The sequence below is a fragment of the Gopherus flavomarginatus genome, chromosome 2 (genome assembly GCF_025201925.1).
Source record: "Gopherus flavomarginatus isolate rGopFla2 chromosome 2, rGopFla2.mat.asm, whole genome shotgun sequence".
Lineage (NCBI taxonomy): Eukaryota > Metazoa > Chordata > Testudines > Testudinidae > Gopherus > Gopherus flavomarginatus.
In genome coordinates this window covers 34,400,528-34,420,101 of record NC_066618.1, presented here as the reverse complement: position 1 = coordinate 34,420,101, position 19,574 = coordinate 34,400,528, and the positions used below count along the sequence as shown (strand labels likewise).

The 19,574-nt window shown below is 42.4% G+C and overlaps 1 protein-coding gene across 1 annotated transcript in view; it reads left to right on the top strand.

The window, feature by feature from the left end:
* The window catches only part of RAB18 (RAB18, member RAS oncogene family), a 41,379-nt gene extending 25,468 nt beyond the window's left edge, over positions 1 to 15,911 (top strand). Inside the window, exons 3-7 of the mRNA XM_050939172.1 lie at positions 1,615 to 1,676; positions 12,397 to 12,469; positions 13,416 to 13,534; positions 13,619 to 13,685; positions 14,583 to 15,911. Of these exons, the coding sequence (XP_050795129.1) occupies positions 1,615 to 1,676; positions 12,397 to 12,469; positions 13,416 to 13,534; positions 13,619 to 13,685; positions 14,583 to 14,758 (497 nt within the window). The 3' untranslated portion in view covers positions 14,759 to 15,911. The remainder of the gene's footprint in view (positions 1 to 1,614; positions 1,677 to 12,396; positions 12,470 to 13,415; positions 13,535 to 13,618; positions 13,686 to 14,582) is intronic.
* Positions 15,912 to 19,574: the final 3,663 nt, after the last annotated feature.

Sequence of the window (19,574 nt, the reverse complement as noted above, 5' to 3'; positions counted from 1 at the left end):
GGGGTCTCAGCCCACTGCCAGCCTGGGGGAAGGAACCCCAGGCCAGCAGTGGGCGCTGAGTGGGACCGGCGGCGGGACCCAGGCTGGCAAGGGGCCAGCAGCGGGAACCCCAGAGTGGCAGCAGGCTGAGCAGCTCAGCCTGCTCCATGTGCTGTCAAAAATCGGCTCGCGTGCCACCGTTGGTACGCATGCTGTAGGTTGCCAACCCCTGATCTAGGTGTATCATGCTCCAGTGTGCCTAGAAAATTAATGAATCCAAGCTGTGGAGCACTAAAGCAGGGAGAGTTCCAAAGTAAAGGACCCTTCAGAAAATTTGAGTTAGACTCCAGCTGTAGTGACTCCATTGATTTGTAACAGCAGCATCCTCGCATGAAAGCAGTGTACCAGGTAACCAGGCTGTCATTTGTGACTTGATAAACTGAAAATACCTCGAACTCCATTCAAACTTATTAGCAGTGTATGTGACTCTGGAAATACTAATGTAATATGCTTTCTAGGTGAAGCACTGCTTCATAAAATACATTCCATACTAAAGTTTCTAAAAGGGATGGTTGTAATCCCATGTAGAACGCTCTAATCTAGCCTGTAGGTGACAAATTATGAATAATTGAGCCCAGGTATTGATCAGTTCCTGGTAGATGCACTCTCCTAGCCAGGGGTGGAGAGGCAGTCTTGACCACAGACAATACCTAGGTATTCAGGAGCAACCCAGAACCTAATATTACCCAAACTTTTGATGAAGGTAACATGCATACTCTTTCCCCTACCCCCAACTTAGTAACATTATTTCTATCTTATCTGGACTGAGCTTTGGGCAGCTTGTCCTCATGCAAACAGGAAGCCATTAGTTCCACTGCAATAGCTGGGTCAAATGTGTGGAAGACAATTGAGTGTCCTCAGCAATGTGTGCCACAAACCATCTTTCCTGTTTAATCCTCTCAGTGGCTTTTTAAGCAAGAAGTAATAGAATAGACCCCAGGTGAGATCCTTGAGGTTCCCTGGGACAGAGAAGCAATTGACCAGCACTGTCTGCCAGGACTTTTCTAAGAGGCATTATAGCATCTTCATCTGAATGGTCTTTAACTGTTAGATCAGTGTTATAGATCTTAAGGCCAGAAGGGGGATAATTATGACCACCTAGTCTGATCTCCTACATAACATGGGCTATAGAATTGCATCAAGCCCATAGCTGATGCACACTAGGAAATGGTGGAATGAAAGGTTAGAAATTGGAATCTAGACTGGAGCAAACTATGTAGAGGAGGGGGGAATTTGGAATTAACTTGAACAGCATACTCAAGAACACTACGCTTCATGAAGGAAATTAGTACCTGCTTCACTTCCATGATATACCTATTGGCCCATGGCCCAAGGTTACTTGAAGACTCTTCTAAGCCCTAATTTCAAAGCCTGGTGTAGGACCATAGAGGGAAAGTAGGAGAGATATGAGGGGTGAGTGGGCAAATAGTAACCGATTAAACTAATCCATTCCACCTGCTATTGTCAAAGCACAACTTCGGTTTGACTTACTTGGATCTTTTGTTGTCTTTCTGTCTGACAAAATTAATCATAACACATGTTTGAAGGAGAATTAAAACCTTTTTATTTTTCCAGGTGTTGACTTCAAGGTGAAAACAATTTCAGTTGATGGAAATAAAGCTAAACTGGCAATATGGGTAAGTTCTGAACATAGTAAAACACCAGAGCTTTACATAGTTTGATTTGTACTAGTGGTGATGATTTTTATGGAAATATGCAGTTGAAGGGATTTGCCATGTTAACAGGCTTTGTTAGTAGAGGGGTGTGTGGGTTTTTTTGTGTTTTGGTTTGTTTGGTCAGTTGGTCGGACTGGGTCATTCATGAAAACGTTACTGGTGGGATTTTCCCGTTTTCAGGATAGGTAACATAGCTATAGTATCAGCTCTGGTATCTGAAAGAAGAAAATGGGACTCTTCCCGTAAAAGAACTCTACAGAAGAGATTTTTTTTACTGTTATCAAACAAAATTTAGAGGCCAACAAGTATACAGGAGAGTATGGAGTTACATTAGAAGGAAAAGTCCTTAATTTGACTACAGATGAATATTACCTGTGCCTCTCTTATAACTTCTACTTGAGTTTGATATCACAGACTACACAGTTTGAGCCTGATAACTAAACATGTAAGATTAGGTATAAAGTTTCTCACACTGAATTCGCATTTCTAAAGAAAAAAATCTTCTGAACTAAGACTTCACATTTTCCATACATTTTACATAGCTTGAGAATTGCCACAGGTGTGCATGTTTAATTTACAGTAGTAACTTTAATGTAACTTTAAAGTGACAAGAATGTAGAAACACTCAGGCGAACCAAAAGGAGTTTGCCTGCTAAGGTTTGAGTTCAGGATTTCCTCTATTACACTGGTCTACAATTTTTGAGAAGTCGTCTGCTTCAGAGATAAAATGTGCTATTTATTATGTATTGTGATGTGCTGAATTCAAATATGACAATTAAAACAACTGGCTACTGTTTCTAAGATACTTAAGTTTTTTTACATTTTATGTCTATGTATATTGTGTAGATAGTAGAGGTTTAATCATAAATTGTAAACCTAGGTCTTTTCATGTGTTTATGGTTGCTTTACATGATGATATTTCACCTGTCCTGTTTATGTAACACTTTAAAAATCAGCAAAAGGGTTATATAACTAAAATTTATTATGAAACAAAAGGCAAAAAACTATTATGTACATAGTTTAGTCCTATTCAGTATCTACTCGGCGCTTCTAGGCTTGTCTCTTGTATTCATTTAAATGGAGCATCTCTTGTCACTGTCCAGCAATGGTCTGCAAGCATTGATGGGCTCCATTTGCCCTGATAGCCTGCCAGGAGATTCCGCTGCTGTAGTCTGGAGCCCAACAGCTCTGCCTTACTCTTGGGTAGTTCCAAATCCCTGACAAGGTCATTCAGTTCACCTTGTGTTATGAGGTGTGGTTCGGAGGAGGAGGATGGGAGAAAATGTGGGTCCTGTGACATTGATGGTTCAGGACCAGAAGTTTCATCCTCTTCCTCTTCCTCATCTGACTCAAGTGAGAATGATTCTGGTGCATCAGGAACCGGCAGTCCTTCTCCGTGGGGTACTGGGCGTATAGCTGATGGAATGTTTGGATAATGCACAGTCCACTTTTTCTTCTTTGACGCACCTTTCCCAACTGGAGGCACCATGCAGAAGTAACAATTGCTGGTATAATCTGTTGGCTCTCTCCAAATCATTGGCACTGCAAAAGGCATAGATTTCCTTTTCCTGTTCAACCACTGGCGAAGATTTGTTGCACAAGTGTTGCAGCATATGTGTGGGGATCTTGTCCTGATCTCCAATTTTGCAGCCAAAAGAAAGATGATAGGCTTTCTTAACCATAGTGGTTATACTGCGCTTTTGTGATGCAAAAGTCACTTCACCACAAACATAGCAGAAGTTATCTGCACTGTTCACACAAGTACGAGGCATCTCTGCTCACTTTGGCTAAACAGAAATGTGTCCCTTTGCAAAAATCAAACACTGACAAATAAGAGAGCACGACACTGTATGATTTCTAGAGCTGATATAGGGCAATTTGTTCAGCAGCGTGATGTAAGCTTCGTTATGATTGCATCAACCGTGACTTCTAGGAATAACATGATGCAATTCATATCATGTATGACGCAATACCAGCTTCAGATTGCATCATTCATTGTTTTGCCTAAAAAGCAAGTACTGTCCAAACCCAGTCATAGATTTATTCATAGATCCAGTCAAAGATGTATTTTAGTCATTTCTGGTTTAAATTGAGATCCCTTCCCTTTATAACTCGCTTATCCTCCGCCATTCCCAAGTCAAGGGTCGTATATACTGACCCAATAGCATATCTTGAAAACTAGAGCCAATCAACAATTTTAAGTATCAGAGGGGTAGCCGTGTTAGTCTGGATCTGTAAAAGCAGCAAAGAATCCTGTGGCACCTTATAGACTAACAGACGTTTTGGAGCATAAGCTTTCGTGGGTGAATACCCACTTCTTCAGATGCATATGGTGGAAATATCCAGGGGCAGGTATATATATGCTAGCAAGCAAGCTAGAGATAACGAGGTCAGTTCAATCAGGGAAGATGAGGCCCTGTTCTAGTAGTTGAGGTGTGAAAACCAAGAGAGGAGAAACTGGTTCTGTAGTTGGCAAGCCATTCACAGTCTTTGTTCAATCCTGAGCTGACGGTGTCAAATTTGCAGATGAACTGAAGCTCAGCAGTTTCTCTTTGAAGTCTGGTCCTGAAGTTTTTTTGCTGCAGGATGGCCACCTTAAGGTCTGCAATAGTGTGGCCAGGGAGATTGAAGTGCTCTCCTACAGGTTTTTGTATATTGCCATTCCTAATGTCTGATTTGTGTCCATTTATCCTTTTCCTTAGAGACTGTCCAGTTTGGCCGATGTACATAGCAGAGGGGCATTGCTGGCATATGATGGCGTATATTACATTGGTGGATGTGCAGGTGAATGAACCAGTGATGGTGTGGCTGATCTGGTTAGGTCCTGTGATGGTGTCGCTGGGGTAGATATGTGGGCAGAGTTGGCATCGAGGTTTGTTGCATGGATTGGTTCCTGAGCTAGAGTTATTATGGTGCGATGTGCAGTTACTGGTGAGAATATGTTTCAGGTTGGCAGGTTGTCTATGGGCAAGGACTGGCCTGCCACCCAAGGCCTGTGAAAGTGTGGGATCATTGTCCAGGATGGGTTGTAGATCCTTGATGATGCGTTGGAGGGGTTTTAGCTGGGGGCTGTATGTAATGGCCAGTGGAGTCCTGTTGGTTTCTTTCTTGGGTTTGTCTTGCAGTAGGAGGCTTCTGGGTACACATCTGGCTCTGTTGATCTGTTTCCTTATTTCCTCATGCGGGTATTGTAGTTTTGAGAATACTTGGTGGAGATTTTGTAGGTGTTGGTCTCTGTCTGAGGGGTTAGAGCAGATGCGGTTGTACCTCAGTGCTTGGCTGTAGACAATGGATCGTGTGATGTGTCCGGGATGGAAGATGGAGGCATGAAGGTAGGCATAGCGGTCGGTAGGTTTTCGATATAGGGTGGTGTTAATGTGACCATCACTTATTTGCACCGTGGTGTCAAGAAAGTGGACCTCCCTTGTAGATTGGTCCAGGCTGAGGTTGATGGTGGGGTGGAAGCTGTTGAAATCATGGTGGAATTTTTCCAGAGTCTCCTTCCCATGGGTCGAGATGATGAAGATGTCATCAATGTAGCGTAGGTAGAGAAGGAGCGTGAGTGGACGAGAGCTGAGGAAGCGTTGTTCCAGGTCGGCCATAAAGATATTGGCATATTGTGGGGCCATGCGGGTGCCCATAGCAGTGCCACTGATCTGGAGATATATATTGTCATCAAATTTGCAATAGTTGTGTGTAAGTATAAAGGCACAAAGCTCAGCAGCCAGTTGTGCTGTGGCATCATCAGGGATAGTGTTCCTGACAGCTTGTATTCCATCTGTGTGTGAGATGTTTGTGTAGAGAGCCTCTACATCCATGGTGGTTAGGATGGTGTTTTCTGGGAGGTGACCAATGCACTGTAGTTTCCTCAGGAAATCAGTGGTGTCACGGAGATAGCTGGGAGTCCTGGTGGCATAGGGTCTGAGTAGAGAGTCCATATATCCAGACAGTCCTTCAGTGAGAGTGCCAATGCCCAAGATGATGGGGCATCCACGATTTCCGGGTTTGTGGATCTTGGGTAGTAGATAGAATAACCCTGGTCGGGGCTCTAGGGGTATGTTGATTTCTTCTGGTGTTAGTGTTGGGAGTGTTCTGAGTAGATGCTTTAGTTTCTTAGTGTATTCCTCAGTGGGATCTGAGGGAAGTGGCCTGTAGAATTTTTGGTATTGGAGAGTTGTCTGGCGGCCTCCTTTTGGTAGTTAGACCTGTTCATGATGACAACGGCACCTCCTTTATCAGCCTCTTTGATGATTATGTCAGGGTGGTTTCTGAGGCTGTGGATGGCATTGCGTTCTGCACGACTTAGGTTGTGAGGCAAGCGATGTTGTTGTTCCACGATTTCTGCCTGTGCATGCCAGCGGAAGTATTCAATGTATAGGTCTAGACTGTCATTTCGACCCTCAGGAGGAGTCCATGTGGAGTTCTTCTTCTTGTGCTGTTGGTGGGAGGGCACCTGTGTATCAGTGCACTGTTCAGTGTTGTCCTGGAAGTATTCTTTGAGTCGGAGACGGCGAAAGTAGGCTTCCAGATCGCCACAGAACTGTATCATGTTGGTGGGGGTGGCAGGGCAGAAAGAGTCCCCGAGATAGGACAGACTTTTCTTCTGGGCTGAGTGTGTAGTTGGATTTTTAAGCATCATTTTCATTCTCAGTGACCCAGAATTAGTAAAGTTGGACTACATTTATTTCAGAAGCATTTTGGCTGTAGAGCAGTGTTACCATAGCAGCTAAAATAGAGCAAGAAGCTCTGTATCTTGCATAACTCAGTTTAAGTACTTGTGCTGACCTAGACTGTTGAAGGGAAACCTCAAACCTTGAACTATGGAAAGAAAGGGAGGGAAAAGGTTCCCCAATAACTCTTAATGATATATTTGCTTTTTAATCCATAAGCAGGGTGTCACGGACTCACAGATCGTGCTCACTCGTGGCCCCGTGCGGTCTGTGGGGAGAACCCCCTTCAGTGGGACAGCCCTTCTCAGGGGTCCACTCTCTCTCGGGGTCAGGCCCCTCCACCTCCTGGAGCCGCACCTCTCTGAGCCTTAGCACGTCTGTCTCTGCCGTGAGTCCCCTTGGGGAGTCCATTTGCACTGGACCCCCTGGGCCTCCTCAGCCCCAAAGGGGGTTGATGCAACCCTGTTCTCTAGACCAGAGTGACTCTCAGCCAGCATTAAACAGGAGGGCTTATTGAGAGTTGAACACAGCACAGGAAACTCTCAGGGCCTCAAGCCTGGCCTCCCTCAGCCCAGCATATCCCAGTCTCCCTGCAGCAAGGTGGACTCTGCCTGCTCCCTCTCTCCAGTCCCACCCCCTGCTTCCCAGCTGGGCCTCCAGTATCCCCAGCCCCAAGTCCCGCCTCTGTCCATTGTCTTCTTTCCAGGTAAACAGGTTTGTAAACAGGAAAGGTTGGGTCTCCTCTCCTCTCAGCCCTCCTTTGGCCAGAACCAGCTGGTCAGGTCACCGGGGTCCTCTCTTCGCAGCCCATTGTCCTCCCACTGGCCAGAACCGGCTGTGACTCCTGTGCTGGGTCTCCGGGTCACCAGTCGCTGGGGTATCCATCGTCCAGGCCATTGGCTGGGGTCCCAAGTTCCTTCTCCGGTCCTCTGTAACAACAAACTCCCTCTCCCCTCACCTCATTAAACCAGTAACACCCAGGGACACTGAGTCCCACCCCCTCTGCATACAACCCCCTGGAAAACACAGAAGACCCCCTGCTTTGTCACACAGGGCTCATGTTTTATGGTCACAGACTCCACCTCTGTTATGGAACAACCACTGGAATTCCAGGGCTGTCAGTTGCTCTGTGGTGGCGGGCTGCTTGCAACTCTTTCACTGCTAAGCAAAATGGAGCAATTCTGGTGATGCCTGCCTGGTCTGTCTGAGGAAAGAAGCAGAGCACAGGAGGGAGAAAAATACAGATCGGGGCTACTTCCCTTGCTTTGATATCAAAAGTGCTGCATGTGTCAAGTAACAAATTGTAGGCTCTGAGGTAGGCACTTACAGTCAGATCTCCACACACATCCTCGATCAAGCAAAGCAGAGTGGATATGACTACTGAGGGTATGTCTTCACTACCGGCTAGATCGGTGGGCAGCGATTGATCCAGTGGGGATCGATTTATCGTGTCTAGTCTAGATGCAATAAATCGATTTCCCCATGTGCTCTCCTGTCGACTCCTGTACTCCAACTTAGTGAGAGGTGCAGGCAGAGTCGACGGGGGAGCTGCAGCAGTTGACTCTTCATAGTGAAGACACTGCAGTAAGTAGATCTAAGTACGTCTCATAGACTTCAAGGTCAGAAGGGACCAATGTGATCATCTAGTCTGACCTCCTGCACAAAGCAGGCCACAGAACCCTACCCATCCACTTCTATAACAAACCCCTAACCTATGTCCGAGTTATTGAAGTCCTCAAATTGAGGTTTGAAGACCTCAAGCTGCAGAGAATCCACCAGCAAGTGACCCATGCCCCACACTGCAGGGGAAGGCAAAAAACCTCCAGGGCCTCTGCCAATCTGCCCGGGAGGAAAATTCCTTCCTGACCCCAAATATGGCAATCAGCTAAACCCTGAGCATGTGGGCAAGACTCACCAGCCAGCACTCAGGAAAGAATTCTCTGCAGTAACTCAGATCCCATCCCATCCAACATCCCATCACCGCCCACATGGCATACTTATCTGCTGATAATCAAAGATCAATTGCCAAAATTAAGCTATCCCATCATACCATCCCTTCCATAAACTTATCAAGCTTAGTCTTAAAGCCAGATATGTCTTTTGCCCCCACTACTCCCCTTGGAAGGCTGTTCCAGAACTTCACTCCTCTAACGGTTAGAAACCTTCATCTAATTTCAAATCTAAACTTCCTAGTGTCCAGTTTATACCCATTTGTTCTTGTGTCTACATTGGTACTAAGCTTAAATAATTCATCTCCCTCCCTAATATTAATCCCTCTGATATTTATAAAGAGCAAGCATATCCCCCCTCAGCCTTCTTTTGGTTAGGCTAAACAAGCCAAGCTCTTTGAATCTCCTTTCATAAGGCAGGCTTTCCATTCCTCGGATCATCCTAGTAGCCCGTCTCTGAACCTGTTCCAGTTTGAATTCATCCTTCTTACTCATGGGAGACAAGAACTGCACACAGTATTCCAGGTGAGGTCTCACCACTGCCTTATATAATGGTACTAGCACCTCCTTATCTTTGCTGGAAATACCTCGCCTGATGCATCCTAAAACTGCATTAGCTTTTTTAATGGCCATATCACATTGGTGGCTCATAGTCATCCTGTGATCAACCAATACTCCAAGGTCCTTCTCCTCCTCTGTTGCTTCTAACTGATGTGTCCCCAATGTATAACTAAAATTCTTATTATTAATCCCTAAATGCATGACCTTGCATTTTTCACTATTAAATTTCATCCTATTACTATTACTCCAGTTTACAAGGTCATCCAGATCTTCCTGTATGATATCCCATTCCTTCTCTGTGTTAGCAATACCCCCAGCTTTGTGTCATCCGCAAACTTTATTAGCACATTCCCGCTTTTTGTGCCAAGGTCAGTAATAAAAAGGTTAGGTAAGATTGGTCCCAAAACCGATCCTTGAGGAATTCCACTAGTAACCTCCTTCCAGCCTGACAGTTCACCCTTCAGCACTACCCGTTGTAGTCTCTCCTTTAACCAGTTCCTTATCCACCTTTCAATTTTCATATTAATCCCCATCTTTTCCAATTTAACTAATAATTCCCCATGTGGAACCGTGTCAAATACCTTACTAAAATCGAGGTAAATTAGGTCTACTGCATTTCCTTTGTCTAAATAATCTGTCACCTTCTCAAAGAAGGAGATCAGGTTGGTTTGGCACGATCTACCTTTTTAGTAAAAGCATGTTGTAATTTGTCCCAATTACCATTGACCTCAATGTCCTTAACTACTTTCTCCTTCAAAATTTTTTCCAAGACCTTATATACTACAGATGTCAAACTAACAGGCCTGTAGTTACTCGGATCACTTTTTTTCCCTTTCTTAAAGATATGAACTATGTTAGCAATTCTCCAGTCGTACGGTACAACCCCTGAGTTTACCGATTCATTAACAATTCTCGCTAATGGGCTTGCAATTTCATGCGCCAGTTCCTTTAATATTCTTGGATGAAGATTCTCTGGGCCCTCTGATTTTGTCCCATTAAGCTGTTCAAGTTTGGCTTCTACACGTCGAGTTAGCTACATGAATAACATAGCTGAAGTTGAATAACTTAAATCAATTCCTCCCCTCCCAATGTAGACCAGGCCTGAGAAAATGGACACAGCCATATAAGGGCCTCATATGAGAGAGAACAGGAGTCAATGGAACATTTCCTCTCTGAGGCAGGAGTCGCAGAGCAGCAGAACTCTTTCCTGGGAGGAAGAAAATGAGCGAGATAGGACACCTGCATGCTCTTTCCTGAAGAGACAGGGTGAATCATTCGTAGAGAGAATCTTACTCAACAAAAAAAAAAAAAAAGGAGAAGTTATCTTTCCCTTTATGCCCTGCATCTCCAAAACACAAACCTAAGTTATAAAACTGCTGGCTCTCTCTGTGACCACTACAGTCACTCATGGTCCATGCTAAACTCAGGAATGCAGCATAAAACACGTTCATTAAGTGCTAGGAAGATTGCTGGTTTCTGTGCACCCATGTACACTGGTTCGGTCTCCATGCCAGTCTAGAAAACTACAGTGGTGTCTGGTAGGGAAACAAGCTGGTGGAGGGGCCAGAGTTCTGCATTTCTGTGGTTCAGGTGGCCTGGAGAAGCAATACTATTACAGTATGGATAACAGTCTCCAGGCGTAGACTGGTGAGAGGCGTTTGCAAAGGAATCCTGTCCTCTGGCTCTAGTCTGAGGCCATGGCTACACTAGAGAGTTGCAGCGCTGATGAGGCGGTTACAGCCCTGCAACTTAGGATGTGGCCACACTTGCAAAGCACGGCCAGCGCTGCAACTCCCTGGTTGCAGCGCTGGCTGTACACCCGGTCGAGCCTCGGGTGTAGCGATTCCAGCGCTGGTCAGCAAGTGTGGACCCCACCAGCGCTTTTATTGACCTCTGGGGTATAAGGAGGTATCCCAGAATTCCTGTCCACAACAAACCGGAAGGAAGGGAGAGCTCGGAGTTCAGCCAAACTGCTTATTTAAAAAACAAACACAGCTCCTGTTTGCTGAGTGAGCGGAGGCAGGCAGGGGAATTGCTTTGGAATGTTCACAGCTGTTTGCTTGAAGAGAGAAACAGCACTCATACGGCAGAGGGGGATGGGGAAGTTCATGTTGAGCAGATGCTTATCTGGTCTGACAGCTATTTAGGAGTACATTATTTGCATTTAGTGAATGAGAGAGGGGTGGGGGAAGGGGTGAGAACTTTTAAAATGATTGAAGATAGGCACTGTGTGTCTTCCAGTCCTTAGAACTTGCAAGGCAGGGAGCTGAGAACAGTGTCAACTCCAAAAATCCATTCTCTCTGTCTCCCCCACGCTCCTTGTCACATTCCACCCCACCCCCCTCTTTTGAAAAGCATGTTGCAGCCACTTGAATGCTGGGATAGCTGCCCACAATGCACCACTCCCAACAGCACTGCAAATGTGGCCACACTGCAGCGCTGGTAGCTGTCAGTGTGGCCACACTGCAGCACTGGCCCTACACAGCTGTACGAACACAGCTGTAACTACCAGCGCTGCAGAACTGTAAGTGTAGCCATGGCCTGAGATGGGGAATATGGGGGTAGGGGTAGACTTTTCTCTTCACCAAAGTGTTCTGCACTCCACTCACATTGAGCCTGAATATTCAGGATCTATGGTGGTGGAGTGAATTTTGAATCTGAATGGAAAAACGTTGCTGATATCTTAATTATTGGAATGACTGCTCTTTTGGAGGTAGATTGAGTGGCATTTACTTGTTTGTAAGCAATACGCTTCTAAACTGGGACAGAGTTTGAGTGAATGAGCTTCTCTGTTTCTGATGCATGCATATTCTCATGATCTGTGGTGCTTATAGTTCACTGTAGTTTCAAGTATCTACAACAAAGCATATGTAATCAGCATTTTAATACTTGGTCTCTGCAGACCCATTTGTCCTTTAAGTTCATAAAGTCCTAAGATATAAATCTGATTTCACAAGCTACTTCAGTTTAAGAAGGAACATGATCAGTTTTTTGGTACTTCTGCTTGGTTTGCCCTATTCGTGTTAAACATGTTTTCTGTGGTTTGAAGCTAATTATCAAATACTGGGCAGTGAAAAACCATATCTTGTCTTGTTATCACAAGACTTTGCAGTGTTTTGCAAACCTAAAATGTTCACTTAGAAACAAGTGAAACTGTTGCACTGGTGTCTCACTTACCTGCTAGCTGTAGAGCAGCAATAGCCTCAGTGGAAATGTGAGTGCCCTATATCATTGTAGAGTGGCTTATTTTACTTAAATGCTAAGACTTTAAAAGCCACTTCCTAAAGCAAAAGTCTTATCAACTCTGCATCTAATCTTAATTGTATTTCATATAAAGGTAATTAAACTTGATTCCTTTGGTGCTATATTCCATGATTGTTCTGAAGTTTCTTTATCATTGTGTTAATTAGATCTTGCAGATGCTGTGCTTTCTTTCAGTAGCACATAGAGTAGATTATTTTGTGCAAGTACAGTAATGGAAAATGTTCTGAATATTTTTAGGATACTGCAGGTCAGGAGCGGTTCAGAACATTAACGCCCAGCTACTATAGAGGAGCACAGGGTGTTATCCTAGGTAAGAATGCTACTCAATGTACCACTTTAAAACCTTTTGATTTTTTTTCTAGTTTTACAAAAAATTTAAAGACCAACTAATTCTTCTCCAACTATGTTTGGCTGTTTAATACTGAAATTCTTGGCTTCTAGTTCAATGCTCCCAATTACTGGAGTATCTAAGCATCTTGAGCATCTCTTTCCATCAGGAAACCACCTCCCTTCTTTCCAAAAGAAATCCATCACAGCTTGTATACACCGCACCACAGTTCTGACTACAGGGATATGAAATGTAGAGCACGCTAAAATGTTGTGCTCCTACTATCCCATGTAAATTCTGCTGGCACATACTAAAAGGTATCAACAATGCACACTCCCCCATAATCAAGACGAACAGTGCCATGTAGACAAGTCTCAATGTTTTGTTTAACTAAAATATATCCTCCATTGTGCTCCCAACAATGATGACCTTTTTATCACACCCCCAATGTCATTTAGAAAAGACTGTGGTTTAAATTTAAGAAGTCTGTGCTTCAGATAGAAGGAAAGGAGAACTGGGTCAAAAAACCTTACTTCTTGCATCTGCCCTCTGAAGATAACTATTGCTTTGCTTTTGGATATTTGCCTCACTGTGTGTTGGAAGCCTCCTTACTAGGCACTTGGAGCACAATGTCTGTTTTGCTGTTGCTGGGGTTGAATGGTGGACAAAAAATCTAGGCGCAAAAATAGTTTTGGTGATTGTTAGCCTTAAATACAAAGCACCTTGGCTCTAAGAGGATTATCAGCCTCATTCGTGTCCTGTTGTATATGCAATAACTTGAAATTATGCTGGTCTGTCTACGAATCTTTTAAAAAATAATTCAGATTTTGAATGTTTGCAATCACTTAGTAGTTGCAATAAATTATTTGGAAACGTCTTTAAAATAAGGTGTTAAATTAGGTTAGTGACCATTGGCAATATTTTTCAGTTTATGATGTCACAAGAAGAGACACCTTTGTCAAACTGGACAACTGGCTAAATGAATTGGAGACATACTGCACAAGGAATGACATAGTTAAAATGTTAGTTGGAAACAAGATTGATAAGGTAAGCAAACTTGGAAAAATTACTTTCAGTAGTTTTATACTTGTACTTCTGTCACAGCATATAATGTACTGTTTCTTCTTGCAGGAAAACCGTGCAGTTGACAGGAATGAAGGTCTCAAATTTGCAAGAAAACATTCCATGTTGTTCATAGGTATGCTCTTGAAGATGTATGTAAAGCCTACATGATATTTTAAGTTACCATTATGTAACAAAAAAAACTGTGGTTAGATTCCATTTTTACAGAATCGCCAAGGTGAAAATTTTTACTGTATCAGCTGAGTAATCTAATAGTACTTGCTTCACTTGCATTGTTTAAGTGCTTTAAAAAATGTAACTTAAACCTCAACATCCTCAAGATAGGTATTCCTATCTTGTTTAGACTGGTCTTAAAATGAGTCTATCCAAATTTCTAGACTCATGGCAGATGCAACTGCCTCGCTGGAGTTGTTTTTTTTCAATCTGTACGCTCCCAGTGCATCCATCACCTTTGTATCTAAATGCTATGGTCAAAATAAAGGCTGTTTTATGTTCCTAATACCATTCTCTATTCCATTCTCCCATATTAAGAAACCTCTCTAAGTGGGATTAAACTTGGTGATGTCTAGTAGAAACTTTACTCACTGTGATTACTCTAATGACTGGACCATATATCCTGCTAACTCAGTACCTCACTAGCTTAGTACCTCACTAGCTTATTACAGGACTTGTTTTATGTCAGTACAAGGCTGTGCAGTAAAGTATAACAGACCCTTTAACATTGCTAGCCTTTCAAGTTTAAAAAAAAACAACAAAAAACTTGAACATGCCAATTGTTATAATAATATTTCACATAGCATGTCAAAGCTCATATCTGTCTGTAGAGAGTAAGTCATCTTACTGCCTTAACTACTATGACTTGCTGTTCATCTGTGACTACTTTCCCTTCTGTACCAAAAGTGTGGGATGCATGTTGAGTTTAACGCCTGTTGGTTCTCTCCAGTTAAAGTAAGAAGATGGTGAAAGATACATTAATGCTTGCTTGACTTCTTAAATCTCTCTCTTCCCTCAGAGGCAAGTGCAAAAACATGTGATGGTGTTCAGTGTGCCTTTGAAGAACTTGTTGAAAAAATCATTCAGACTCCTGGACTGTGGGAAAGTGAGAGCCAAAACCGAGGTGTAAAGTTGTCAAACCAGGAAGAAAGCTATGGAGAAAGAGCCTGTGGTGGATACTGCTCTATGTTATAAACTCTGGGAAACTTATCCTCTTGCATATTTAAACAGATAGTGTCACCTTTCTGTAAGTTCATTAACTGCTATTTTTAGGGACCTTGCAGTTTGCACATATTTGTTTTGTATCATGGCAGTGAACATTTGTAGGAAAACATGCTCAGCAGCTTTCCCAGTTGAAAAATGTTATGGTAAACATGCCCATCTTGCAATCTTCAGGTTTTTTTAAATGTAGCATAAAATAGTGTGCAAGAACAAATGCACTCAAATTTTATGACTTTATACATTCATCATGTAACTACTCTTAAAAAAAAAAAAAAAAAAAACCCATCTATCAAATATACATTGCTGCATTCTGTCGGCTTTTTGTCTGGATTTTTTTTTTTTTGTTTAAGTACTGTTGGAATTATAGAATTGCTTTATATGCACACATCCTAAAAATGATGCAAGCTAAAATGTGATCTCTCTTACTGATAAATGCTTGTCCTTGTTGGTACTGTATAACACAAACAGCATGATTACACAATTTTTACAGCCAAGTCTGTTACAAATTCTTTTTCGTTAAGCAGAGCTATCTAAACTATGGCCTCTGCCAGTTTATAGTTAAACTGAACACTTTTTGAAGAGATTTCTAATATTTCCTTTGAGAAGTTGAGCAAACACAGTAGGGGATTTTTTTAAAAAATCGTCACTTCAGTTGATAACTTGTTGTTTAACTGGCGTTTTAATCCTGTCATATTTATCTATTAAATTTATGGCATTCTTGCACAGTAGTCTTTATGATGCTGCCCACTGTAGTCCTGCTGTAGAGTCTTCATTTTTTTGGCCAAGGATTTGAATGGTGTCTTTTTATTCTTTCATTGAGAATCAGCTTGCCACACTTAAGTCCAGACGCTCTTTTCCTAAACATTGGTAATGTACATATATATCTCAAACTGTAGCTCACTTATGGCTATGAAGGTCTATATCGCACAACTGCTTTGTGTGGCTATTTGTTCAGAAACAAAAATTTCCTGTCAGAAACTAAATATGGGGAAAGTCACATTGCTTTTGGATCTCTGGGGAGAATACTATTGCAGTGAGTATTTCACTTGGGTTTACTGTAAACAGCCAATGGTTTATCTGTTTCAGAAGACTTACCTGTATAGACTAATAAATTTTTTCCACAGTATTCAACTTTTCTATCCTCTTCCTATTGTACAGTTGTTTATTTTTCTAGTACACTTTTTGTGGAGCGATTATTTCTGGTGCATTAAAGCAAAGACAAGCCTAGGCACATCCTTCTTAATTAATCAAGTAACTGATCTTCATATTGGAACAAACTACTAAGCAGTTTCTTGTAAATATACATTAAAATACCTTTTATTACTGCATTTTCTGTAGATATCAGCAATCCATCATAGTAAGTCTATAATTTTGCAGCCAATTGGATTGTTTCTGGTAAAGTACACTTATTCATCTATGGAAACCTTGCTTTCTACTCTTACACTTGGTAGAAAACATTACCAAAATTTGAAGACTTAAATATACTAGCTGTTTTTACCAAATATTGTATCTTAAGTACTATTACTGTAAGTAGGATCATTTAAATATGTGAATGTAATCAATAACTTAATACACTTCCATGTTTCATTAAAGCTTTAGATGTGTCTTCCTGTGTCTTGATACAGCATACGTTTGCTAACGCAGTTATTCATCAGTGATGAGGTTGTCCTGGCTCTATGCTTTGAATGCTTGATTAGGGTAGGTACACATTTACAAAAATATTGACATAAAACCTCAGGTGCTGAAATGCAACTTTCTGATAAATGATACTAATTATTTAACTTTTAGCTAGTTGTCAGTTTCAGGGCTAGCTGCAGCTCTGTCCCATCTAGGCTGGGTGCATTCCCTTATGTTTCAGGCATTGTACCTTTTTACATTCCACTATAGAATTCTGCCACTTAAACTGACCCCTGTACTACAGTACCCTATGTAGCAACTGTTACCCTACAGGTCTGACTGCCTTTGGGAGGCTGTGACCAATGGGATATAGTGATCAACCACTTTCTGAAAATTGTTTTTATTTTCCAGTTTAAAAAAAAAAAAGCATTAACGGAAGGATTTTTAAACTGGTCTGCAGGCATGTATACCTTACCATCCCCTGCTAACTTTGACAGGCCTAACTTCTTCAGCCACCCTCTCAGTTGGGTCCTATGTTTCAGTGCAGTTTTGACCAGTAATAATTAACTCTCAACACAAACACACATTTAAGTGCCAATTTTTAACCCTGCTACAGTCCTTTTGATCTTCTGTGCCTATTTGGCTTAAGATAAGTCGCCCCTCACCATTCTTTCCCTTCCTCATTTTTCCTGACAACCCTCTGTTACCCCAACATTCATGCACTAAATTTCTCAATAACCTGGACAAGCAGCTCCAAATCCTTAGTACCAGTTAACTGACTAAAGAAATCCCACTATATCTTGCTTACATTGTTGGTGCTTGCAGTTGTGTTGCAAATGAGACTTGCATCATCTGCGTTCTGATTTACATGTGTTTGAAAGCTGTGTAGCAGCTGTTTGACAGTCTGTCTGTTGCCACCAGCTACCTCTATAGGAGTGGGGTTCGGCAAAATCAATTTGCAAAATGAAGGATTGTGCCTAAGCTACAATGCTAACTCAATCTATACATCATGCTTGTGGGAGCTCTTGGATAAACTCTATGTCCAGCAGCAACTGCTGAAATGTGTAGAATTTGTGAAGTTTGTAGGTAGAGTTTAGTATGTGGTGGTGAGGAGATAAAGGGGGCAACATATGTTTTCGTTTAGAATAGACTCACTTTGCCCTCTTGGGAGGGTGTGCTTGAACTAGTCTCCCTGCTCCATAAGCTGGGAATTCAGTTGCCTCAACTAATGGGAGTTCTCTGTTGTGCTGAGAATTATGCAGAGGTTGGAGACACCAGCAATACCCAGTAGAGCTATTCTGGGCAGGAAACCACAGGTAACTGGGCTCCCTTGTCTTACAGAACTCAGTCCACCACCGACAACTTTATAGCAATTGTATTATCTTAGTGACTGGATTAGACAGCCATGTGCTTAGGTTATTGCTCTCTACAGAATTTGGCCTCCTTATGTAGGACATCCAATAAACACTGAACAAAGTGCAAGTCACCACTTGTGACTGTTTTATGGTCATCTTTGTGACTGAAAGGCTGCCTGAATCTTCCAGTAAAAAGACTGCACTAAGGAAGGATTAGAAGTCTACCTCCCACCTTAAAACTTGCTATTGTCTGACCAATATGCAAGAAATAGGTTCTTGGTGCTACATACTTCACAGTACTATCTGTCCGTGTTTTCCATGTCTGAGCAAAGTCATGGAAGTTCACACATTCTCCAAGGCAGCCAGGAAATAGTCCAGCAAGGCTCTAGACCAGGTGATGGCACAATTGTTTTGTATATTTAGTGGAAGAAAACTGTCGCTGAAAACTGCTTAATACTTGCTCAGTCTACTGGATGTCTGCAGAATTTCAGTCTTCTATTTCTTTTGCCACTGGATGCTGCTAAGAATATGTGGAGATGGTTCAAATCCTTCCTTTCAGACCAGCAGAAGGTTGAGATGGGCAGTTACACCACTACTTGTAAAGTTTCCATTTGTGAAATACCACAAAGCTTCATTCTTTCATAAGATTCAAGCGTTCTACCATAACCTGTGGGAGATTGAAAGCGTATCTTGCAACGTTTCTATTGATGCGGCTTAGCAACCCATGAGGGAAGTGAGTCTCAGAGCCCATGAGTGGGAACATTTTACACTGTGTAATTTTATAGCCCTGCAGTCCAAGCCCTGTGAGACTGAGTCAATTTACCTGAGCTCTCAGACTGTGCTGCAGGGTTTTTTAACTCAGTGTAGACATACCTGTAGCAGTGGTGACTGCATCAATGCTGAATAAGACAGTGTCGTCTGCATATGGTTGGCAGCTGAGTCCATAGCATCTCACAGTATTTTCTAGTGGTCTCATGCAGATATTGAAGAGGGGATCACTGTGGGATCATGCAGGTGATGGCCTGCAGAGACAAGAAGCAATTACCCATCACCACTTTGAATTGTGCTGGAGAGGAATGATTAAAACCACTGCAGTGCTGGGCCATCTTCTATTGTTTGATGTAAGCAGGTTAACTTTTGTGTTTTTATTGTGTCAAAAGCTGAGGAGAGGTTCAGCATTATGAGTGTGGAGATTTTGCCTGTGTTCACTGACTGAAGTGCTCCTCTAAGACCATTAGTGCTGTCTATGCATTGTGCCCTGCTCTGAACCCTGATTTGTGAGGCATCCAGGATGTTGGCTGATGTTACATGTTGGAGCTTGCTGGCTTCTATTTTCTCAGTTGTTTTGTCCAGGAATGGGACGTTTCAGGTGAGATGGTAATTGGACAGGTCTTCCAAGATCAAATGGTGGTTTCTTGAGGGTTGATCAAACTATTGCATTTGGGTAAGGGTTCTTCCCTGAAAAAGGCATTGAAAACTTCGATTGATAGTGACCATAGTTGTTCACTGGCTTTTAACAGTCAGGAGAGGTATGGATTTGTTTCCCAAGTTGTGGCAGTAATATTTTTCAGGGTTCCTTGAATTTTGGCACTTGTGTTTGGGGGTAGGGCAGCTCAATCAAGGGTGATGGGGTTAATAATACAGTGGGGTTGGGGTGGAGTTTTCTTTCCCAGTTCAGATCAAATGAATACGCATGGAACTATCAAAGTGTGCTGATAGTAGTTTTTTTTTGTTTGTTTGTTTGTTTTGTTTGTTTTTTGCAGCGGTTGATACTCGGGTTGGATTTCTGGTCTATGCAGTTTGGGATGATAAGCTAG